At 40.7% G+C, this 25,536-nt stretch overlaps 1 protein-coding gene across 5 annotated transcripts in view; it reads right to left on the reverse strand.

Moving 5' to 3' along the window:
* Window positions 1–9,516: 9,516 nt before the first annotated feature.
* Window positions 9,517–25,536, reverse strand: part of tfe3a (transcription factor binding to IGHM enhancer 3a) — a 33,067-nt gene continuing 17,047 nt past the window's right edge. For 2 of the 5 annotated variants that reach the window (XM_058389345.1, XM_058389350.1), the window contains exons 3-10: window positions 23,774–24,014; window positions 23,095–23,316; window positions 19,401–19,499; window positions 15,401–15,545; window positions 14,510–14,566; window positions 14,088–14,202; window positions 13,763–13,910; window positions 9,517–11,820 (exon numbers count right to left, since the gene is read on the reverse strand). In XM_058389345.1, the coding sequence (XP_058245328.1) occupies window positions 11,383–11,820; window positions 13,763–13,910; window positions 14,088–14,202; window positions 14,510–14,566; window positions 15,401–15,545; window positions 19,401–19,499; window positions 23,095–23,316; window positions 23,774–24,014 (1,465 nt within the window). In that variant the 3' untranslated portion in view covers window positions 9,517–11,382. The remainder of the gene's footprint in view (window positions 11,821–13,762; window positions 13,911–14,087; window positions 14,203–14,509; window positions 14,567–15,400; window positions 15,546–19,400; window positions 19,500–23,094; window positions 23,317–23,773; window positions 24,015–25,536) is intronic. The other 3 variants (XM_058389347.1, XM_058389349.1, XM_058389346.1) reach the window with 3 other exon arrangements.

Below are 25,536 nucleotides of genomic sequence, written 5' to 3' on the forward strand. Positions count from 1 at the left end.
GTGATCATGCCGAATGCACATTGGGATAAACTCTGCCCTCAACCCCCTGGTCATAGGTTTGTGTTTTTTAACACACATGGGGTCTCGCTTTGGACCGGAGATGGGCAGGAAAGCTATGTTTATTGTAGAAATGTGCCAAACAGGAAGTGGAGGAAGTGACTGAGATGACAGTGTTGGGGTGAGAGGATAAGACCCCGAGCTCCACCCGGTGCTGCGCTTCAAAGCACCACCGTCGCTGTGGGTCTATTCAGACAGGAAACAGCTTTACCAACACAACGCCAATCATGACTGCTACAGCTAGGCATAAATCAGGAAGTTGCTAGACCGTGGCAGTCTAAACAAAAATAAAACAGCATTGCATCTGTATATCTGCTGCAAATTGATAAGAATATTGATTATTTAAAAGACAAGTGTTCATTGAATGGAGCGTAGAGAATGTTTACCCAGAGATACCAGTTCCACTATCATCTTTATGAGGGCTTTAAAAAACTGTAAGAGTGAATAGGAATTTAACGGTGTTAGAAAGGATGAGTTCATGTAGATTTCTACCTGGATCCTGGTTGATTTAGCTAATTATCAGGGGCAAGACAATGTTGCTGTGAGTAAATATTCAACAACAAATCCAATAAAAGTGAAGCCATTTTAAAAGGTTTGCTTCCCTTTATGTACAGGACAAGTTCAAGTTCAGGAATTTCCTTATCAAAATATCTGACCAAGATCCACCTTGGTCAAGAGTGATGGTAACTCAAATGGTTAAGGCTCTGGATCGTTGACTGGAAGATCGCGGTTCAAGCCCCAGCACCACCAAGCTGCCACCAATGGGTCCTTGAGCAAGACCCCCAACCCACCCTGCTCCAGGGGTGCTGCATTATGGCTGACCCTGAGCTCTGACCCCAACCCAGAAGGATGGGATATGTGAAGAAAGAACTTCTCCGTGCAGTAATGTGACAAATAAATGATTTCAATACAGGAGAATAATTAAACCTGGTTGTAGAGCATTTTCACAGAGATCAGGTATGACCCAGCTTTGCAGCTGATGCGTCTAAATATTGTTTCTCCAGTGTGGTGTGCCCTCTAAGTGTTTTTCCTCCACTTAAAGCTGATTCAGCCCATCAAGTGATCATTAAACCCACTTCATAAGTGGAATCAGGTGTGAAAACAGCTCAAGGAAACCTTCAGACTGGTGTCGGATACTGGATACGTTACAAAGGTAATAAACTACTGACTTTGTACGTTTTACTGAACACATCAGGACAGAGAGTAGGGTACTGACCCAGCACAAAACTCATCAAATGCTGCACATTTTTCATGGCTGAGGGACGCCACTGCTGCAGGCTGCATTCCTCTGAGAACCTCAGATCCACCTAAAGCCAGCAGGTATTTTTCTTTTCTTTTTAAATGAACCTGAGAAAGAAAATTATTTTGCCCGTCTGACAACATGAACAACGCAAAACTAAATTGCTGTATTACAAAGCGTCTGTCTATACGTGTGGCCCTGTCTATAGGACTGGTGACCTGTCCAGGGTGTACCCCTGCCCTTCGTCCAATGTTTGCTGGGATAGGCTCCAGCAGATCCCCATGACCCTAATTAGGAATAAAGCGGGTATAGACAATGGATAGATGGATGTATTACAAAGCTAGAGCTGTTTAGGTTTAACAAACTACATACAGGTGACCATAATGATCAAGATAGGGGCGGGGCCAGGGGCATAAGTAATGATGTGACACAAGACCTGTCAAAATAAGTGTAAATATGTGTATGTTAAAGAATATTATAAGTAATAGGGGCAAGCTATAGAGAAAGTAGCTTTATTATTATTATTTTATTCAACATAAAGAAGAAAGGGAAATTAAAACTGGATTTCATCCAATCAACAACACGCCATATTGTTATTATAATATCCATATTATATTTTATGTCCCCCCTTCTTCTTCTCCTAACAATGAGGCTTTAAAAACATGCCCTGGTTAATCAAAACAAAGCTTTTTTATAAGAGAGCATTCGTCTACACACACCTTTAATATCAGGAGGGGGTTGATTAGTTTTGTCTCCTGCTTTAACCTTAGCCTGCGGTGAGGTTCAAGCAAAACACACAAAAGAATTAAAATAAAAATGGCTTATTTGAGGCCAGTCCAGTCCACACAGCACTCCAGTCTGTCATGGTCCAGACACAGGTCTCTAGGTGGACTCAGTAACCCAGCCAAAGCTAACACAGTGTGATTCCTGGGTAATGAGATTTTCAAAAGAAACCACAACCTGCGTTTTATTGCCGCTTGGATCAAACCGATCATAGCCACAGGAATGCAAACAGCGTTATTCATGGAACCTCTCACACCTTCACACTGAGATCAGACACCAAACACTACATACCTACACCCAACCACCCCCCAACCACCTCCTAAACTGCCCCAAACAGCCCCAAACCCCATAATGCTTCTCTTCTCTTCTCTTCTCTTCTCTTCTCTTCTCTTCTCTTCTCTTCTCTTCTCTTCTCTTCTCTCATTTTCTCTTCTTCTCTGTTCTCTTTTCATTTCTTTTCTTTTTCTCTTCTCTTCTATCATTTTCTTTTCTTTTCTTTTCTCTTCTATCATTTTCTCTTCTCTTCTCTTCTCTTCTCTTCTCTTCTCTTCTCTTCTCTTCTCTTCTCTTCTCTTCTCTTCTCTTCTCTTCTCTTCTCTCATTTTCTCTTCTTCTCTGTTCTCTTTTCATTTCTTTTCTTTTTTTTCTATTCTCTTCTATCATTTTCTTTTCTTTTCTTTTCTTTTCTTTTCTTTTCTTTTCTCTTCTATCATTTTCTCTTCTCTTCTCTTCTCTTCTCTTCTCTTCTCTTCTCTTCTTCTCTGTTCTCTTTTCATTTCTTTTCTTTTTTTTATCTTCTCTTCTATCATTTTCTCTTCTCTTCTATCATTTTCTTTTCTCTTCTCTTCTCTTCTCTTCTCTTCTCTTCTCTTCTCTTCTCTTCTCTTCTATCATTTTCTCTTCTCTTCTCTTCTCTTCTCTCAATTTCTCTTCTCTTCTCTCATTTACTCTTCTCTTCTCCAATGTTTTGTCTGTTTTTAACCGGAATGATTCAGAAAAAAAAGAAAATACACAATTCTTCACACACTGAAATATAGTCAAACAAAACACACAGCATCTTTAATAAGATAAGCCATAAACAACCTGTTTCTAGCTTTTTTTTTTCTAGCCTTGTTCTACTGGCAGATATTTGTACTTACACTATATTGCCAAAAGTATTCGCTCACCTGCCTTGACTCGCATATGAACTTAAGTGACATCCCATTCCTAATCCATAGGGTTCAATATGACGTCGGTCCACCCTTTGCAGCTATAACAGCTTCAACTCTTCTGGGAAGGCTGTCCACAAGGTTTAGGAGTGTGTTTATGGGAATTTTTGACCATTCTTCCAGAAGCGCATTTGTGAGGTCACACACTGATGTTGGACGAGAAGGCCTGGCTCTCAGTCTCCGCTCTAATTCATCCCAAAGGTGTTCTATCGGGTTGAGGTCAGGACTCTGTGCAGGCCAATCAAGTTCATCCACACCAGACTCCTGGACCTTGCTTTGGTCACTGGTGCACAGTCATGTTGGAAGAGGAAGGGGCCAGCTCCAAACTGTTCCCACAAAGTTGGGAGCATGGAATTGTCCAAAATGTCTTGGTATGCTGAAGCATTCAGAGTTCCTTTCACTGGAACTAAGGGGCCAAGCCCAGCTCCTGAAAAACAACCCCACACCATAATCCCCCCTCCACCAAACTTTACACTTGGCACAATGCAGTCAGACAAGTACCGTTCTCCTGGCAACCGCCAAACCCAGACTCGTCCATCAGATTGCCAGATGGAGAAGCGTGATTCGTCACTCCAGAGAACGCGTCTCCACTGCTCTAGAGTCCAGTGGCGGCGTGCTTTACACCACTGCATCCGACGCTTTGCATTGCACTTGGTGATGTATGGCTTGGATGCAGCTGCTCGGCCATGGAAACCCATTCCATGAAGCTCTCTGCGCACTGTTCTTGAACTAATCTGAAGGCCACATGAAGTTTGGAGGTCTGTAGCGATTGACTCTGCAGAAAGTTGGCGACCTCTTCGCACTATGCGCCTCAGCATCCGCTGACCCCGCTCCGACAGTTTACGTGGCCTACCACTTCGTGGCTGAGTTGCTGTCATTCCCAAACACTTCCACGTTCTTATAATACAGCTGACAGTTGACTGTGGAATATTTAGAAGCGAGGAAATTTCACGACTGGATTTGTTGCACAGGTGGCATCCTATCACAGTTCCACGCTGGAATTCACTGAGCTCCTGAGAGAGACCCATTCTTTCACAAATGTTTGTAAAAACAGTCTGCATGCCTAGGTGCTTGATTTTATACACCTGTGGCCATGGAAGTGATTGGAACACCTGATTCTGATTATTTGGATGGGTGAGCGAATACTTTTGGCAATATAGTGTATTTTGCTTATGTATTTTTAGGGAAAAGAAACTATTTCTGCCAATAGAAACTGAAACTAATTTGAAAAAATCTAGAAATGAGATTTATAATCTTGTATTTGGTTTATGGTTATTTTATAATGGGAAATTCTAGATACATTTGACTATATTCAGGATCTTCTCACTTTTGCAATTGTTTTGATGCCAAAAATGATAACAACCTTTCCTAAAGACAGACAGAGAGAGAGAGAGAGAGAGAGAGAGAGAGAGAGAGAGAGAGATTCAGTCTTTCAGGTTGTCTAAAATTAATTCAGTCATTCAGAAGGTTAGCATTTGGCTACATGCTACAGTTATTACCAGGAAAATTCTAAAAGGACACACAGGACAGTACTGCCCCCTGCTGGCCATTTGCTGTCAGAACAAAAACCCTTCGTGATTGCTTTTCCTGGTGGATTTATTTCCAAACTATAATGCATCAAAATCTATCATCTTATCTTCTGAAAGCCGGAGTGAAAAATCAGTCTGCAGGTTAAATTAAAACACAAAGTCTTCAGAAACTGATCTTTTTTTATCTCTCCAGTCAGAGCTGGAGTCTGTACATGTACAATAATTATAGAGTTTATACCATATGCCATAATATTATTAAAGATTGATTTGTGTGTGCGATATCAAAAGCAGTAATAATATTTAGACATGAAATATTTAATATATACTTAGACATGAATATTTCAATATTTAGACATAAATTATTAATATTTAATCTAATTTATTTAGTTTTTTTTCTATTCTTATATTCTGCTTATTCCATTTCTATCTATTCTATTGTTGTTTATTTTTAATCTATTTTTTATTTTTATATATTGTATTTTGTATTATTTTCTAATGCTCTTCTTATACTTGATGTATAAGACGACTAGTGTATTTCTTATATATATATTTTTTAAAATATTTTTCAAGGTTTACATTCTACTTAATTTTTTCTTAGATTTTATATTCTAGTTTCACATTTTTATTTAAATTGTATTTCTTATATTCTATATATTAGTTTTTCATTTTTATTTAAATTGAATTTGTTTTGTATTTTATATTCTAGTTTTACATTTTATTTAAATTATTTCTTATATTTTACATTCTAGTTTTACATCTTTATTTACATTATTTCTCATATTTTTATATTTGAGTTTTACATCTTTATTAAAATTATTTCTTAATTTTGTTTCTAGTTTTAAAATTGTATTATAATTATTTCTTGTATTGTTTATTCTATTTTTACATTTTATTTAAATTGTATTTCTTATATTTTATATTCTAGTTTTTTATTTTTATTTCAATTATTTCTTATATTTTTATCCTAGTTTTACATTTTATTTAAATTTTTTCTTATATTTTATATTCTAGTTTTTTATTTTTATTTCAATTATTTCTTATTTTTAATTCTAGTTTTACATTTTAAAAAAAATTGTATTTCTTATATTTTATATTCTAATTTTACATTTTAATTTAAATGGAAACTAATGGTCCAATAACTGGTGTGTAAATTGGAGATCATCTGCAGTCCAATCATCCGCATGTTAGAAATGAAAAATCGTTTCATGTCACACGTACAAGCAGCAATTAAATTATACAAACGCTTACGAAATTCTGATGTCACTCTGTTGTTATGGAAAGAAATGAAATGATCATGATTTTGATGCAGTTACTGCATCTCTCTCTCTCTCACACACACACACACACCTGAATCCAGGGTTAGGAGGCCTCTCCCTCTTACACACACACACACACACACACACACACACACACACACACACACACACACACACACACCTGAATCCAGGGTTAGGAGGCCTCTCCCTCTTACACACACACACACACACACACACATCTCAATCCAGGGTTAGAAGGTCTCGGTCTATTAGTTTTGTCTCACTGTTATCTACAGTGTCAGCACAAACATAGCATGTAGCCAAATGCTAACCTTCTGAATGACTGAATCTCTCTCTCTCTAATATATACACACACACCCCTCAATCCAGGATTAGAAGGTCTCTCTCTCTCTCTCACACACACACACACACACACACACAAAAGATTAACACAACGCAACAAAATGATATTTAAAATCTTTATTTATATATTTCCATATAAAGTAAAAAAAAAGGAACCTACACATTGAACAGAACTGAAATGAATGCTGTTTGTTGACACTGGAGCTGTGAGGATACAGAAATACAAAGACACGGAACACACGGAGTTAGAAGCTCAGAGACGCGCGGCATGGTTCACACCTTCCCTTTCTCCTAGATGCACATAAAAGCTTTTTCTGGTTTATTTATTAGTCACCATCTTAATATTATTCCTAATATTTCCTGTACATCTGATTGGAAAAATAAAATCTAACGCAGGACTCGGGTTAGGACTTTCTTTTTGTTTTGTTTTTTCTGTCACGTAACATAAATTGCACATCATTTCAAGTATTACAAAAATAGATGAACGTAACTTATTGCTATTTTCTAAAAAGAGAGGAAAACGTCTACAGAAATGCCACTTTATTTATTTATTTATTTATTTATTGTAGCAAAAATATAGTAAATATGAGGACAGTGATTTCCCTGTGGAGTGAATGTGAGTGGTTGAACAGCTCGGAATTTGCTACATTTTATATATATTCTTTTTATATATATATATATATATATATATATATATATATATATATATATTTATTTTATTTTTTCTTTTATATATATATATATATATATATTATATATATATCGTAATATGTGCATCTGTAGTTATGACGCAAGCATGCATTTCTGTACAGCGCTGATGAGAAAGCTTCTTTACACGGATGCTCTCTGGAGCACGCACACACACACACACACACACACACACACACGACTTCTCATGTAACGCAAGCCACAGACTTTTGCATAGACTTCGGATTTATGCATACGAGATTCATCTGAAACGTTCCTATTGTTCGCTTTTTTTTTCTTTTCATTTTTTTTTTAAAGAGGAAGGCATTTGTGACTTTGACATTTTCCCCATGAAGAAATTAAACAGTCTGTTTACCAGCAGAACAATAAAACCACCCATTACTCTAGGGGATAATTACTACTCAACACTAGACTGGAGTAAACACACTATGTTGCCAAAAGTTTTGGAACATCTGCCTTTACATGCACATGAATGGAATATAAAGTTGGCCCAGCTATAACAGCTTCAACTCTTCTGGGAAGGCTTTCCACAAGGTTTAGGAGTGTGTTGATGGGAATTTTTGACCATTCCTCTAGAAGCACATTTGTGAGGTCAGGCACTGATGTTGGACGAGAAGGTCTGGTTCTCAGTCTCCACTCTAATTCATCCCAAAGGTGTTCTGTGGGGTTGAGGTCAGGACTCTGTGAAGTTCCTCCACACCAAACTCACTCATCCATGTCTTTGTGGACTTGCTTTGTGCTCTTGTCTGCAGTCATGTTGGAACAGGAAGGGGTCATCCCCAAACTGTTCCCACAAGCTGGGAGCATGAAATTGTCCAAAATGTCTTGGTATGAAGCTGCAGCATTAAGAGTTCCTTTCACTGGAACTAAGGGGCCGAGTCCAACCCCTGAATTCAATGATTTGGAGGGGTGTCCCAAAACTTTTGGCAATACAATCCAGTGGAAAAGCTACTGCACTTAATTAGTTAGAATATGGCAAAGTTTGCGAGAGGTTTCGTGTATATAGTACATCGCTACACGTCAAACACGTAGCACACGCAAAGCATTAGTAGCAGGAAAAAAACCCCAATAAAAATCCACCCTGAACGTATCTTGCATATATATATATATATATATATATATATATATATATATATATATATATATATATATATATATATATATATATATATATATATATATAATATATGTATGTGTATGTGTGTGTGTGTATATATATATATATATATATATATATATATATATACACATACACACATACATATATACACATACATATATATATTTTTAGTTCAAACTTCTTTACATCTTCACTTGAACAGAGCGATGCAGCAGCGCTTTAGTCATTTCATCTGCTCAGCTCTCTCTCACCACCTTCTCTGTAAACGCTGCTCCAACGCCATCGCCCCGAGCAAAGTGCAGTATATATCCGCAACCATGAGTCCAGCGTTTTTTTAAATATACGACTTCGACGGAAAAGGGTGAGAGGGAAAAGAAGCTCCATCTCTCTCGAAGCTTTTTTATTTATTTTGTTTGTTTTGTTTTTAAGAGCTAACAGTGAAACCTGAACGTCATCACTCATGTCCGAGATCGTTTTTCAATCCTAACTGCGCTAGCGAGAAAAACGACAACACGTCAGCACCGGAGTCGCTGAACATGCCAAGAGAAACGTGTTCTTCAGGGTTTTTAAAACATCCACCAAACTTCTTCCTGCGCTGCCTGACATCTGATCTACACAGCAAACCATTTCCGCTAATATCAGATTACAATGTTTTTCATGGAGTTTTAGAAGAAGAACTATAGAATCTGCGTGAAGATTGGCAACAACAACAACAACCTCATCATCATCATCTTCATCGCTTTCTTATTGTCCTGTATCATATTTCACTCAAACAATCGTCTGTGGCGAAGTTCAGCTCGCCAATAACACGTGCTAATTCTTTTTGAAACGTCAGCTAATCTCCCAAACCGCTGATTCAGCAAAAACGTTCATCATCCGGTGGAGTAAAACCACTGAGGGAGAATTGGACAGAAAGCAAAAAATCAACACTGGTCATCGTTTTTTAAAAAGAATGTTTCACAGCAGATTTGACCGTTCAGTCTAATGCTATTAGTTTTGTGTTAATGCAGGAAATGAGACGAGGGAGTCAACGCGTTACTAAAGTGCATCTGTTGAATGAATGAATGAATGAATGAATGAATGAAAGAAAGAAAGAGATTAAAATGTTTTTTTTTAGCACAGCAAATAATAAAACACAAACCTGTACATGTAAATATGTCTAAATACATAAAAACTGCCCTCTTCGTTGCTGGAATGTGGCTTTATTTCATCTTCATGAAGCCAGTAATGAAAACTTTCACTTGATACGTGATTATTTTAGATTATTTGGATAAAAGAAACTGATAGAGCGACAAAACTTCATCATCATCATTATTATCATCAGGTTCCGCAGGGAGTCAAAAACCCCCAACAGGAAATGAAGCAAATCTGCACAGGATGTGAATCTTTTTAAGCCGCTCATCTTCCTGAGGGAGGTTGTCTCTCCACTGTTTTTTGGGTAAAAAAGATGCCGTGTCGTCATTTTTTTTGCGAAATACACACACACACACAAAAAAATCGTTAAAAGGCGTATTTTACGGACTACAGGGCACAATTTCTGCCGTCTGAACGAACCCGATGCCGTCGTCCGCTTACATCTAGAGCGTTTAAAAAGTCGAAGGCGGCGAAGAAGAGTTTTAGCCGGATAAAAAAATTGATGTAATTATCGACGTTGTAACGAAAAGCGGTGCAAAATCGGAGGCGGGATTCTCACAGGATCAACTTCCTAAATTTAAACAGTAAAAATTGTGGTGATGTTCAGCTGCAGATCTTTTATTTCCACCGGGGAAACTTGTTTATTCAAGCCTGGTGTTACTGAGAACTCGGTTTGTTAACATACACAAGCTTACATTTAAATCCATCAGGAGAGTCAGTCCTGGCTTTATTTATTTATTTATTTAACAATGTGGTCCTAATTAGAATAAACAGAAGTGACATTATTAATAGCTGCAGGTTTAGATGACCTTTTGTACTATAAAGAGTTGTATAAGATTCTACGTCATATAGTGTTGATTAAATGCTTTACTGGCTCTCTGCTGCTCTTCTTCACAAGATTTTATTTAAGATGAATTTTACATACTCTGCACTTCAGAGCTTTATATTAATACGTCAATGATTTCTCCCATCTCTGTGATTCGAGTCCCACCCTAATCCGTCACGTCCGTGGCCTCTGGTGTCCTTTAACCTAATATAAAGGTCTTCAACTCTACAAATGATCCCCAGAAAACCAGCCCAAACGATCTGACCATGTCCATCATATCCCGTTTTATCTTAATTAATTACGGAGACATTCCGGGAAGCGTTCTCCCAAACCCATGAGCTCAGAAGAAGAAATAATGAAATGGAGAACAAATCTATTAAACAGATCTCAACAACCAGGGGTCACGATAAAGGTGAACGCGATCCTCTCGCATTATAAGAGTCGATCTCTTGCTCTGAATGAAGCGATAATAACCAAGACGTGCGTCTGAAAAATCTCTACACAGGGAGCGCTGAATATATTTTTCGAGATCCCTGTTCTTATAAAATCATCATCTGTTGATGCGCATGGTGACAGCCTGTAGAAACGGCTCTACCGCTGTTGTATTCATTCGTAAGGGTTTGTTTTCTGAAAGAGATGGTAAGAAGGAGGAGCTGTTTAAAAGAAAAATAATAATAATAATCATATGTACGTGATGTAAGCGTTTGGTTGGTCAGTCAGTGAGCACAGAAATATAAAATGCCTACTTCTGCTTCTAACGCAGAACAACAGAGAGATGTTTCGCCAGCTGCTTAAAATCCTTTTAAAATCTATGCGCATGTCTGCTAGCAGCGTCGTCGTCTTTGTCTTCTTTACAACCCCACTCCTACGATCCTTTGTAAACTCCGGTACCCCTAAAATGCCGAGGTAAAAGTTGTCAGATGCGTCTCTTCATCAGCGCAGGAGTCAAGAGCCATGCTGCATGTTGATCTTGTTTTTTTTGTTTTCTTTTATTTTTCTTTAAACAGTACTATGATTATGATGACAGTCGACCTTGGGATACGCTGCCTTCGATTGGCCGGTTATGCATCACGCGCAAGCAGGGATAGAGACGTTAGACCTTAGTTCAGTTTGGCTAACGGAGCCCATGAATCAGTGTTAAATGGGACGACGTGTCCGTCACAAATCCTCCTCCATGCTGAAGCTGCTCCTGCGGCTGCTGGTCTTGGACGCTCCCGGCGAGACGGAGGACAGCAGGGGGTCGGCGCCGCCGTCGTCCATCAGAATGTCGCCCAGGCCAATTTCTCCCGCCATCAGACCGGAGCTGAAGACGGAGGCGTGGTCATCCAACTCGCCGAACGACAGAGTTCCCAGGTCCAGAGGGACGGTCATGGCCCCGCCCACTGGAGAGGCAGAAGGGGGAGGGGAGAGTAAAGAGGAGACGTGGGTGTGGTTTAATGTCGGGCCGCCCAGAGTGAGGAGTGTTTTGGAGATGGGCTCTGTGCTGGACTGAACAGGTGTGAGCTGCTGCTGCTGCGGCTGCTGCTGCTGGTTGATGATGGAGTCTGTGTGCTGAGACGGAGCGAGGCCGTGGAGACGAGCCTGCATCTCCAACTCCTGACCACAGAGAGAGGAGGAAAAAAAACAACAAATTAAAACTCACACAGAGAGGCAGAAGTACAGCAAACACACACCCTGGAGAGAGAGAAGTTTACCACACACACACACACACACACAAGCTGCATGACTAGAGAGAGAGGTGTACTCTACACACACACACACACACACACACACAAGCTGCATGACTAGAGAGAGAGGTGTACTCTACACACACACACACACACACACACACACAAGCTGCATGACTAGAGAGAGAGAGGTGTACTCTACACACACACACACACACACACACAAGCTGCATGACTAGAGAGAGAGAGAGGTGTACTCTACACACACACACACACACACACACACAAGCTGCATGACTAGAGAGAGAGAGGTGTACTCTACACACACACACACACACACACACACAAGCTGCATGACTAGAGAGAGAGAGAGGTGTACTCTACACACACACACACACACACACAAGCTGCATGACTAGAGAGAGAGAGAGAGGTGTACTCTACACACACACACACACAAGCTGCATGACTAGAGAGAGAGAGAGAGGTGTACTCTACACACACACACACACACACAAGCTGCATGACTAGAGAGAGAGAGAGAGGTGTACTCTACACACACACACACACACACACACAAGCTGCATGACTAGAGAGAGAGAGAGAGGTGTACGCTACACACACACACACACACACACACACACACACAACATGTGAGCTGAACATGTGAAGAGAGAGAGGTTTATCACACACGTAAGCAGAACTTCATCTCTTCCCTTCCTGACAGTAATTTGTTAAATCAGGAAATCAGTCAGATCCATCAGTGTAGATTTAAAAAGGGAAAAATCTTTTTCTGCTTTTTATTCATTTCCTTTTGCTCTCTTTTCTCTCATTCTGTCCAATTTATTTTATCTTCTGTATCTTTCTGCCTGTCTGTCCTTTCTTTTCACCTCTAAAACGGCACAGTGCTATTTATTGTTCCCTCGTATTCTTTCTTTCTTTCCTTTTGTTTGTCTGACTTTCTTTTTATCTTTCTTTCTTTCTGTCTGTTTTTCATTCTGTTTGTCCTTCTTTCACTCTGTCCTTCTTTCTTCTTGTCTGTCCTGTTCTTTCTTTCTGTCCTTCTTTCTTTCTTTCTGTCCTTCTTTCTTTCTGTCCTTCTTTCTTTCTGTCCTTCTTTCTTTCTTTCTTTCTTTCTTTCTTTCTTTCTGTCCTTCTTTCTTTCTTTCTTTCTGTCCTTCTTTCTTTCTTTCTTTCTTTCTTTCTTTCTTTCTGTTCTTTCTTTCTTTCTGTCCTTCTTTCTTTCTGTCCTTTCTTTTTCTTTCTTTCTTTCTGTCCTTTCTTTCTTTTTGTCCATCTTTCTTTCTGTCTTTCTTTCTTTCTTTCCATCCTTCTTTCTTTCTTTCTGTCCTTCTTTCTTTCTTTCTGTCCTTCTTTCTTTCTTTCTGTCCTTCTTTCTTTCATTGTCTGTCCTTTTTTCATTCTGTCTGTCCTTCTTTCTTTCTTTCTTTCTGTCCTTCTTTCTTTCTTTCTTTCTTTCTTTCTTTCTGTTCTTTCTTTCTTTCTGTCCTTCTTTCTTTCTGTCCTTTCTTTTTCTTTCTTTCTTTCTGTCCTTTCTTTCTTTTTGTCCATCTTTCTTTCTTTCTTTCTTTCTTTCTTTCCGTCCTTCTTTCTTTCTTTCTGTCCTTCTTTCTTTCTTTCTTTCTGTCCTTCTTTCTTTCTTTGTCTGTCCTTTTTTCATTCTGTCTGTCCTTTTTTCATTCTGTCTGTCCTTCTTTCATTCTTTCTTCCTGCCTATCCTTTCTTCCTGCCTATCCTTTCTTCCTTTCTTCCTTCCTTCCTTCCTTCCTTTCTTTTACTGTCGGTCAGTCTGTAGCTCTGTCCAGCAGGTGAGTGTAAATCGGAGGTGAAGATGCAGATGTTTCTCAGACCTGGATGCGGAGCAGCAGTGCACGGTTGTGGTGTTCCAGCTTCTTCTGCCTCTGCTCCATCTCTTTAGCTCTCTGCTGCTCCTTCTGCAGCTTACGGATGTAATCCACCGACGCCTTCAGGATGGTGCCTTTGTTCCAGCGCATCTCACTGAATCAAGAGGAGAAGCACAGAGACATCATTACACACCAGGTCCAGACCCGAGCCCCGGATCACACCGGATCGGGATCAGCCCCGGATCACACCGGATCGGGATCAGTGCGTCTTGGAGCATTGTGGTGTTAAGTTCAAATCAGTTAAAGTGTACAAAAGAAGTGTCATAAATACACTGATGCAGGGAAGGAGCCATGTGGGATTGATACTGACGGGTCACTGGATTTAGGCACGAGGTCTCCCAGCTCCTTAATGCGGTCATTGATGTTGAATCTCCGCCGCCTCTCGACTGTAAAAGAAGAAACTCGCTCAGTAACACAGCAGCAACTGGAATTAATAACACTACAGTCTTTAAGAACACTATGCTGATATCTAATGCTGATTCAGAGACTCCTCAGGAACTTAAACAAACCAGACTTTCATTAGCGATCATTAGTCCTGTGTGATTATACGTTAATGACGAGCCTCGGGGTAATCAGAGGTGTTTAAAAAGTCACTGCTTGTCTCTCTGCGTTCAGGACACCGTTAAGGAGAAGGTGGAAATGAAAGTGTAACCAGATTGAGAAAGCGTTTGAGGAAGAGCAGATGAAACTCACTGAGGTTGTGGTTGTCCTTTTTCTGCCGTTCCTTGATGAGAGCTTTAGCCTCGGCATCTGAAAACATTCAGAACATCGTAGAATAAGATTTTCTCAAATATCCTCATTTTTTCCCTTTTCTATTTCTTTTCTTTTCTTTCTTTCTCTGTCTTTCATTCCTTACTTCTCCGTACTTTTTTCCTTCCTCCTTTGCTTTTCTTTCTTTCTTTCTCTTTCTATTTTTTCTTTCTGCTCTCTCTCCTTCCTCTGCTCCTTCTTTCCAGCACACACACAGTTGAGATTTATTTATGATTAATAACAGCATGGAAATAACAGCATTACATCATATACACCGATATCAGGCATAACATTATGACCACCTGCCTAATATTGTGTTGGTCCCCCTTTTGCTGCCGAAACAGCCCTGACCTGTCGAGGCATGGACTCCACTAGATCCCTGTGGTATCTGGCACTAAGATGTTAGCAGCAGATCCTTTAAGGATACTTAAAGGACTTACAGGATACTTTTGATAGAAACTGACCACCGCAGACCGGGAACACCCCACAAGAGCTGCAGTTTTGGAGATCCAGTGGTCTAGCCATCACAATTTGGCCCTTGTCAAACTCAAATCCTTACTCTTGTCCATTTTTCCTGCTTCTAACACATCAACTTTGAGGACGAAATGTTCACTTGCTGCCAAATATATCCCACCCACTTAATCAGTGGTCATAATGTTATGCCTGATCAGTATCAGTTTACAGAATATAGTTTCTTATCTAACACAATATCACTATAAAGTGGATTATTGGTAAAGCTGCCACAAACAACTAATTCTGCCAGCGAGCTCTAAAACTAGTGGACATGAACATACAGAAAGATGTGAATGTCAGTGTTGTGAATGAAAAACATGCATGGGTTCGAGGAACAGGTTGAAGTACCCGTCAGCTCCGTCTTAACGTTCTGCAGGTTTGCGGGACAGGAGTTGCTGACGGTGATGGTGGGCGTGGTCATCCCGGCACTGCTGTACACATCCAGGAGGTTTCCTGAGACTGGCAGCTGCAAAGCACCAATAACAGAGCGTTAAATCAGGCCCCGCCCACTCATTGGGTTATCTCTATCTAAACAGTTTAACCGCACGGTGTGGCGAGGACAACTCGGAACAGATCAGATAACTCGGAACTGCCGTTTCACGTGTCCAAAAGTATCATTTATTACAGAAAGAAAAACAACAAAAAAAAAACTGCATGAGCAAGATCACTTCTTCATTCCGGTCATACCAGTCTGGTTTGGAAATCCATAAGCGGCACTGAGGAACACACACCTGGATAAGTCACGTCTCAAAAAACGTTTCACTCGCAAACACGGAGAAATCTCACGCTCATGCCTGCTTCTGTGCTGACCGGGACGCAGGTTTACCGCCGACACACACCACATGGACGGGTTTTACATCGTGCTTTAAATCATGCAGACGCCGCCTGCTCCACTAGACACAATAACGCGTCTGCTGCACGGCATGCGATAACTGCATAAATCCACCCAATGCTGGACGAGCTTCGACAATAACAATACTCCAAGGCCATCGTGTTCTTAAAGTTCAAGCCACAACGTTGCTGTGGAAAACTCCACACACACACACACACACACACACAAACAATCAAATAATTAATTCAATAATAGTTGTAATAGTATTTCTGGCATTTTTTGGTTTGATATTAAAACATCATACCCAGTCAGAGAGTCCATGTTTTAATGTTAAGGCGTGAATAATCTGCAGCAAGAATGACGACTCCGTTACAGATTAAAGCCTCAGTGGGAAAGTTTCTGACAGAAAAACAGAGCCAGTGAAAAATCAATGGTATTTTAGCTTCCTTCAGAACTTCCTCTTTCGCCTCAGCGCCTGTGCTCGACTATCCGATCGTGGCCATGTGCTCGCTCGGACATTAACAGCGCAGTCAACGAGACACCGACGTCTTGGTCCAGAAACGGCTCCGTGAGCCGTATTCACACGGCTAATAATTAACACGGATGTTTCTAAGCCAGCTGATGACATGGTACGCCAAAAAAACAAAACAAATCCTTTTACAAGCGACGACGACGAAACTACGTCCTGCAGAGTCTCTCATCATAATTCCCCAAAAGCAAGAGTGCAAGAAGTACCCGGTTTACCTCAGTCTTAAGCCTTTTCTTTTCATTCTCCGGCACTAAAAGCAGTATCCTCATCTTCTCCTGACTCTCCGACAGCATGCACTTGTTCCTCTTTCTCTCTCTCTTTTTTTTTTTTTTTAAAAAAGGGAACGTTGAGAATGGGGAAATATCTCTCAGATAAAAAAAAAAAAACTCTTTCACTGTTGCCTATCAGCTTTAACACACATACACAATCCCTTGCCTCTGTGTGTGTGTGCAACCCCCCCACCTCCCTCTGTGTTCCCCACCCAGTACCGCCCTTTGGTAGCCATGTGTCAGAAGTGTAAGTTGGTTTCCAGAGAACTACTGGATTCCAGAAGCTCCTGCACAAATTCAACCGCACTGATTCGAAAAATTTGTGACATGCCAAAACCTGAGCAGCGAGTAGCACCCGCGTTCGAGTAATTACGACGGCAAGTATTGCTGCAACAAGTGCTTCCTGGGTGCCAACTTGAAAAAACAAAACAAAAAAACAAATTCAACAAAAGTTGATCGGTGCGTTCGGGAAGACCATGCAGTCAGCGTTTACGAGAAATGTCTGACTCTACATCAGACGTTTTCTGACGGATCAGATTTCAGGTCTGACGCAACATGAAGGTTTCTCAATGCGGAAAGAAACCAGTGCAGAGAAGTGTCCTTTTGACGGAACAAAAAAATCCGATGGAAATTTTGATGTTACCACTGTGCTAACAGACTAAGTGCTTGCTAATAAATCGTTAAACTATTATTTTAGTTGACATCCTTTGAGAAAATTCACTTACAGGAAACATTTACATTTCTAGCATTTGGCAGACGTCCTTATCCAGACTGACTTTATCTCATTTTATACAACTGAGGGTTAAGGGCCTTGCTCAGGGGCCCAACAGTGGCAGCTTGATGGACCTGGGATTCAAACTCACAACCTTCTGGTCAGTAACCTTAAACGAAGCTACCACACCGCCTCAAACGCTACGTGTATACAGAATTGGGTTACGCAGCTGATCTAGTCAAATTATGAAAAATGTGCGTGTAGCTCATACCTTCTAGTTTGCGAGACTTTTCCACATCTAGACTAGGGCTGTCACTTTTTAAGCGATATTCGAACATGACTTGAAAAATTCCTATCCGCTCTATAATTTGCCCAAATGAATATTCATGTGCAGCCTAAGTGCATTAAACAGCTGATCCAGCAGTGGGTGCCCTAAAAGTTTTCAATGTCCTCTTGACCCATCAAGAGGTAAATTAAGCTAATGGATATGAAACTAACAGCCAACAGCCTTAAGCACACAAATATGACCACAAATCATCAAAAATGCAGCGTGTGGAAGTATTTTGGGCTCGACACCATAGATGGCAATGTTACAGTCAAAGATAAGGCTGTTTGTCGACTCGGAAAAAAAAAAACAGTCTTCGATCTCCATGACAACAAATCATTAGGGTCATCTATTGACCCACAACGAGACAGCAGAAAGTTGGACAGAGGCACAGAAGAGCAAATAACCTTGTATGATTGCATATTATCCGGAGACGTTGTACAGGGTGTTAATAAAATACTGAAAAGCATGTTAAACTATGATTATATATTAATCTCAAGATCATTCAAATAATGTAACAAAAATATTAATCTCAAGATGGCAATCATTCAAATAATGTAACAAAAATATAGACTCACTGAGCATTTTATTAGAAACACATCTACACATGATTGGTTATGCTATTATCTAATCAGCCAATCATGTGGCAACAGTGCATTGCATAAAACCATGCAGATACGGACCAGTGGCTGAGTATTTCGAGAACCGGTCTCCTGGGATTTTCACACATACTAGTCTTTAGAGTTTACTTAAAATGGTGCGATAAAGTAAAACCATCCAGTGTGGGCGGAAACGCCTTCTTGACGTCAGAGGAGAATGGCTACACCGGTTTGAGCTTCCAGAAAAGCTCCGTTAACTCTGATAACCACTCTGTACAATTGTGGAGGACAGAAAAGCATCTCAGAACTCAGACCACGTGGAAGCTTGAGGCGGATGAGCTACAACAAGCAGCAGACCTTGTGTCAACAGTCCAGACTGCTGAAGGAAGATAGATAGATGAAATGCCTGGGAAATGTCCGTTTTCTTTCCCTTTTTTCTTCTTTTGTGCCTGTTAATATCGATCAATCACTGTTTGAATGCCTCTTTTGTTCATTCCTTCTGATAGCTATGTCCAGTATGATGGTGCACCATGTCACAAAGCAAAAACCCTCTAAAAACCAGGTTAATAAACATGACGATGAGTCCAGCGTTCTTCCCAGGTCCCGGATTCTAATCCATTACAAATTCTTACAGCTGTAGCAGAACGGGAGAGTCGCACATTGCAAATGCACCGGAAAAATCTGCAATCCGCAACCTCTGAACTTGGACACATTCCTCCTAATCTTATTTTCTGGGAGAGGACATTGTTCTTCGCCTTTTTTTGAACAGACCGTTGGAAACAAGGGGAAGAAAAGAGCATGACGCATGCCAGGTCTGCATTACAGCACGCTAAATCATTAGCCTTGTTTCTAACTTTGTGTGTCCTAACAGCAGTGTTCCTACAACTAGAACAGGAAGTGCACGGTGTGTTTCCCTTTCCATATCAAAAGCACAAGGATTTTTAATAAAAAAAAAAAATTAAAAAAAAGACTTATACAGGATGCTTGTTCTGATTAAAACAGCTTTGAAATGAGAAAGGTTTCCACCGTCATGGATTTAGAAAGCTGGGACATACCGTGTTGGGCAGCTGCAGCCCGGTGTCGATCAGCGTCATGAATTCGGCGTCGTTCAAACTGGACTCCAGGCTGATGATGTCGTCAATTACGCCATCGATCTGCGTGTTAATCGAGAAACAGGACCAATTAGTTAGTTGAGCAAGTGGGGACAAAAAGCACTGTGCTGAATCATAAGGCGTATAGGTCTAAAATAAACACAGAGAGCAGCAGTTTCATGGTGACACACCGGCCACGCTGCCATGAGACATACAGCGGGTCATTTCGGCTAATTCCCGCTGCCTAAACAAGACACAAACGTTAACCTCGGACAGCGTGTACTTCATAGTGCGTCTCCGCAAGCAGCCTGTCTCTGAAGCAGCTTATTAAGGACGGTCGCAGAAGAAGGAGTCACACATCCAGCGGAGCTTTAATAGCCAAACCCACAAAGCGTGCTAAGTGTGCAGGGGCCCATTGGGCTGCTAGTGTGATATTTACCAGCACAATGTGGTACTGAACGGTGAGCGCACGAGAGGGGCTGGCCGACTTCACAAAGACCTGACAAAGCATGCTATTGTATTTACAGAGGGAACTGAACACACTGCTAAAGGAACTAGACATACTGCTGCCCCGTTATTAGAACAGCAGTGCATTAATTACTAAATAGCTCGGCTCTAAATTGGGCGTGTTTAAAGATTTAGCTGGCTCTGGTTTTGGAGCGCAGACTGTTCCACAAAGCAACTTTTGAGATGGTTGTGAAATTTTACAGCTAATTTCTTTTAAATTAGGCCTTAAGGCTTGTACTTAAACAAACCGCCTTAAGCTGATGCAGATTCTTTAATATGTCCCAAGATCACCGTTTCACAACGAGTGGAAATTTCAACAGCAGCGTGTAATCAGTCGTTTGTTTAATTACTATGAAGCAATGATCCTTCTCTTAAAAAAAAAAAAAAAAAAAAAAAAAAAAAAAATCAGCTTACAGGGGACAGAGAAATAACGTAAGCGTCACTGTAGATCCTGCAATGGGAGAACTTTAGGACCCACCCCCTCGGCTATCATGGATCATTCTATAGTAGTGAGAGGTTTCAGTCGAATCCATCAGACAAGGTGATTTGACAGTACAGGGGTGATTGTGGCAGATTCATAGCTGATCCTGTTCTTCTACTCCACCTTCCTTAACATACTGAGCTATACAACGTAAAAAAAAACAAAAACCAACAACTCCATAAATTAGCACACACACAAGCGATAATAAAACAAATCGCAACGCCATGTATCAGACGTCAGCTACGGAATTAAAGTCCGTAATAGGATCATATCAAAATATTACCCAGTAATCCTCTTTAGGACAGGAGTAAGCTACGTGTGGCCCCGCTGAGCAATAAGAGAAGTTTTCAGTTCCTGTTCTTTAATAGGTCATAAAAACATAGACTAGCTCACAGTTTCCCCATTACAAGCCTAGACGTTGTTCAGCGAAGACTAAAAAGTACAACAACAGTTTGCAGTTAAAACCGGAACCGTGCACCTCTGTATTAAGATGGAACTACACGCTCGCGTCCGATTTTCGGTCAGTGACGCAAACTGAAGAGTAAATTTAGCCAATCTAAATATTATTTACAGAACACTTTTAACTCATTAAGAGTGTAATGTCCAGAGAAATGTATAGTTTTGCATGAAGGACAGTGGAAAAGATCAGAAGCAGCATCTTTAGAGTGAGCTATAAAGATAGCAGAGGAGCGATTGGTCAGCGATTGGTCAGCTTGTATTTCATTCCATGGGCATGAATTCTTTACAGAAGAACACACTGAATTAACAAACATCAGCATCATTTTATTCATTCAGCAACTCAAAATAGCCCAAAAAAACCTACAATAAATCAGCCTACATTCTGCATACGAATTACAGTTCATTTGAATTAGTATTACGTGGCTAGATTTAACCGAACAATTATCGGTCATTCTTCTTCTTCTTTTCCCTTCAGGGGTCTGCACAGCGAATCATCTCTCTCCACCTCTCCCTATCTCCTGCATCTTCAACACTTGCACCCACTAGCTTCATATCCTCATTTATTACATCCATATACCTCCTCTTTGGCCTTCCTCTTTGCCTCCTGCCTGGCAGCTCCATGTCCAACATTCTCCTACCAATATACTCACTCTCCCTCCTCTGGACATGTCCAAACCATCTTAATCTGTCCTCCCTAACTTTGTCCCCCAAATGTCCAACATGAGCTGTCCCTCTGATGTACTCGATCCTGATCCTGTCCAACCGTCTCACTCCCAAAGAGAACCTCAACATCTTCAGCTCTGCTACCTCCAGCTCTTCCTCAGTGACACTGCCTCTAAACCATACAGCATGGCCAGTCTCACCACTGTCTTGTACACCTTCCCCTTGATTCTCGCCGATATTTTTCTATCACACAGAACTCCCGACACCTTTCTCCACCCATTCCAACCTGCCTGTACTCGCTTCTTTACCTCTTTCCCACACTCTCCATTACTCTTGTACCTCTTTCCCACACTCTCCATAATTCCTGTACCTTCTTCACCCTGTAATCTTACAGTCATCGGTCATTATTATTAATGAAAAATATTTTTCATGTGCCACATGTGCTGGCTTAGGTGCTATACAAGTTCGAGCTGCAGAATAACCAGGACGGAAGCCATGTTGTTGTTAATTAAACCATATTTACAGCGATCAGTGTGATCAATACAACTAGGATTTCTTTTTATTTGTTCATTTTTTAACAGCCCCTTGCTTATATCTTATGTTACATCATATTACATTTGACACCAAAGTTTAAAAACCAAAAAACAATAAAAAGATCTGGTCATATTTTCTCTACTATAAAAATTTTTCGCCTTTAAATAGTATTGTTTGGTTTCAAAGACAGAAATCTAGACACTATTGAAAAACCTTCTACTCAAGAAACAATGAGCAACCTCGGAGATGTGAACTACCCACACAGGGATTCATCTTAAAACTTAATTTGAAATGAATATTGACAGATCCTTGGACTCATTAGATGTTAAATGTTATATACGAAGGTTGAAGGTAGTCTGGACGGTGTATTGTATCACTTTACTCTGGTGCCCTATTTTGTTTAAACCTATTAAATGCCACACGGATGCCAGACATTTCTTGGAAGATAAAACTGCCCAAGAACAAGGTTCGGCCAAGATACGTGCGCCAGCTGCTAAGCCAAATAAAAACGCGTACTGTTTAGAGAAACAGGCAAACAGGGATCTTCTAACCACAAACTGTGTGAAGCTGACTAGGGATAAAGCCTTGGTTTGGTTAACTATTGTTTTACAGAAATTTCCTGCCACTAAAAACCACATCCTGGCCAAATTAAAGTATCATTTTTACATACTGCCCAAAATCTGACTTCCACTAACTGGCAGAAAGCAGCGTGGATTCTGACGAAGGAAAGTATTTCAACATTCTGACACGAGTACTTCAGTAAATATCGTAACCGAGACAGTAAATGTGTGTAACTAATCGTAGTTCAGCAAATTTAGTTTTCAAAGAATTGCAGCTTTTGTGTCTGATCCTCATATATTTATGCAAATTATGTAGCTTATACCTGATTAATAACCTGTCATAAACTCGTCGTTAATGGTTAAGCGTTAAAACATCTTTTTTTAGTCATCTTTGTTGCTTACGTTTAAATGTATGTATGTTTGCATTCAGAGTTTATCGTAGTTCAGGGATTACCTCCTCTTTATTGGAGCCGAGGCTCAGAACAGCCAGGGGGCTGCTGGGAGTGCTGCTGGCGGCCGGAGCCAGCTCGGGGGCGGAGCCTGACTGGGGCGAGGGCGACATGGCCAGCTGACTGGCCACTCTGTTGCCGAGGGTGTGGGAGAGGTATTGCTTCACCTGCTGCCTCTGAGCCTGCTGGATGTGATACTTAGTCGGGTTTTCCAGGTGAGTCTGAACCTGAGGAGGAGCAGAAATAAACACACAATGCGCTTAATTTTGTTGTACTCCATCTTCATACATCTTCATATCTGACCTCATAGCAGATGTTGCTTACTCTAATGTAATATATCCAACATGAAAATCCCATGTTTAAAGAAGCGGCTCCATAATTTGCCTTTCTTTCAGTGAAAAGCAGCAGAGCTCAGCGGCCCTGCTTTGGCTGGGGGTGGAGCTAATTTACGGACCAGAAAAATCTCACTCCTAAATCAAAGCAACTAGTGAAATCCATTGTTTTATACAATCTGCAATTTGGCAAATCAGCATTTTTTTTTAAATTACAGGATTACTAAAGCTCTAGAAACACTTGACAAACCACAGCTTTAAATCTCGCCGGAAAAGAAACGACGACGTCATTACCGCTAAAATCTTACTCCGTGTGTAAACTCCGAGATCTTCTGATCATGAGCACGCCTACCTTCAGCACCTCCACGGGGACCTGCGTGGTCGTGGGGAGAGCGTTGGGTAGAGAGGACGAGACGGAGATGGCCGGAGTCGAGTCGATGGGCCGAAGCTGAGCGCTGGACGCCTGCTGCTGGGCTTCTCTCCTCTCCTGGTCCTGCGCCTGCTGCCTCATCAGCTCCTGCCTCATCAACACACGGGAGGACATGGCGGACGTGCTCAGGGTCACAGCGGGAGCGGCGGGAGCAACTGAGTCACTGAAGGAGGGTAAAAAAAAATACAGGTCTGGATGACATCGCATTACTCCTACATGTTATTTAAGAGTCGTTTAGAAAGTGAGTTTAAATCCCAGTAGTGTCAGAAAGCCTCCTGCTAAACAGTTAACAATGAGAATCTGCCAACATTGGTGTTTAGAACTATCTCCTAAATAATTTCGAGATGAATTCTGGAGACCCCATAGGGTCAGGGGGCGGAGTTTTGGGTCCATGTTAAGGAATGGTTTTGACGGCACGTTCGCGGATCTACACAATATTAGGCAGGTGGTTTTAATGTTTTGGCTGATCGCTGGATATTGTAGGTATGTACACTACCAGTCAAAAGTTTGGACACACCTTCTAATTCAGTTTTTTTTGTTTAGGGATTTATTTTCTACATTCTAGAACAATACTGGAGATTTCAAAACTATGAAATAACACACATGGACTTCAGTAATCCATATGTAATGACAACAAAAAACAGTCAGTTGTTATTCTAAGACACGAAGGTCAGGTGTTCTGGAATAGTTCTTGCAAGAACAGTATTGTCAAGTGCATTTGCAAAACCCATCAAGCACCATGATGAAACTGGCTCACATGAAGACCATCCCAGTAAAGCAAGACCAAAACTGACCTCTGCTGCAGAGGGGAAGTTCATTTAGAGTGACCAGCCTCAGAAATCACCAATTAACAGCACCTCAGATTAGAGGCGTTATGAAGGCTTTACAGAGCATCAGTAGCAGACAGATCTCAATATCAACTGTTCAAAGGACATTATTGTGGATTTCGGCCGCCTTCAGCATTGTTTTACAATGTAGAAAGAAATAAACATCAGGAAAGACCATGGAATTAGAAGGTGTGTCCAAACTTTTGACTGGTAGTGTATATACAGCCAGAATTAAACTTTACAAAAACTCACTGAAAAAAATAAAATACAGAAAAAGGAGCACATAACTCCATAAAAAGCACTTTACAACATTTTTAAGGGTTTTCTGTTTTTTCTACATACATTCTTGCATACTCAGGATTGTTTGATCTTACAAAACACACACACACACAGAAACATGCACACACACAGACACTCTCTCTCACACACACACTCTCTCTCTCTCACACAGAAACATATGCACACAGACACACTCTCTCTCTCACACACACACACACACAGACACACAGAAACGTATACACACATGCACACACAGACTTTATCTCTTTCGCTCCTCTGTCTCTCCCTCTCTCACACACACACACACAGACAGACAAACACACACGCAGACTCTCTCTCACACAGACACACAGAAACACATGTAAACACAGAAACATACGCACACACACAAGGATTTTTTTCTGAAGATATGTAGAAGTGCTTTCAACTAAAATAACTAAATATAAATAATCTATATGATCTTTATCTTGAGCAGGATGCACTGAGCTCCTCGTTACGGAACGATGACGGCTTGCTGTCAAACCACAGGATTCCACACGTTGGGCCGGAGCTTAAAAACTGTTTTAAAAATAGTTTTCC

This window comes from Hemibagrus wyckioides, linkage group LG05 (genome assembly GCF_019097595.1).
Source record: "Hemibagrus wyckioides isolate EC202008001 linkage group LG05, SWU_Hwy_1.0, whole genome shotgun sequence".
Classification (NCBI taxonomy): Eukaryota; Metazoa; Chordata; class Actinopteri; order Siluriformes; family Bagridae; genus Hemibagrus; species Hemibagrus wyckioides.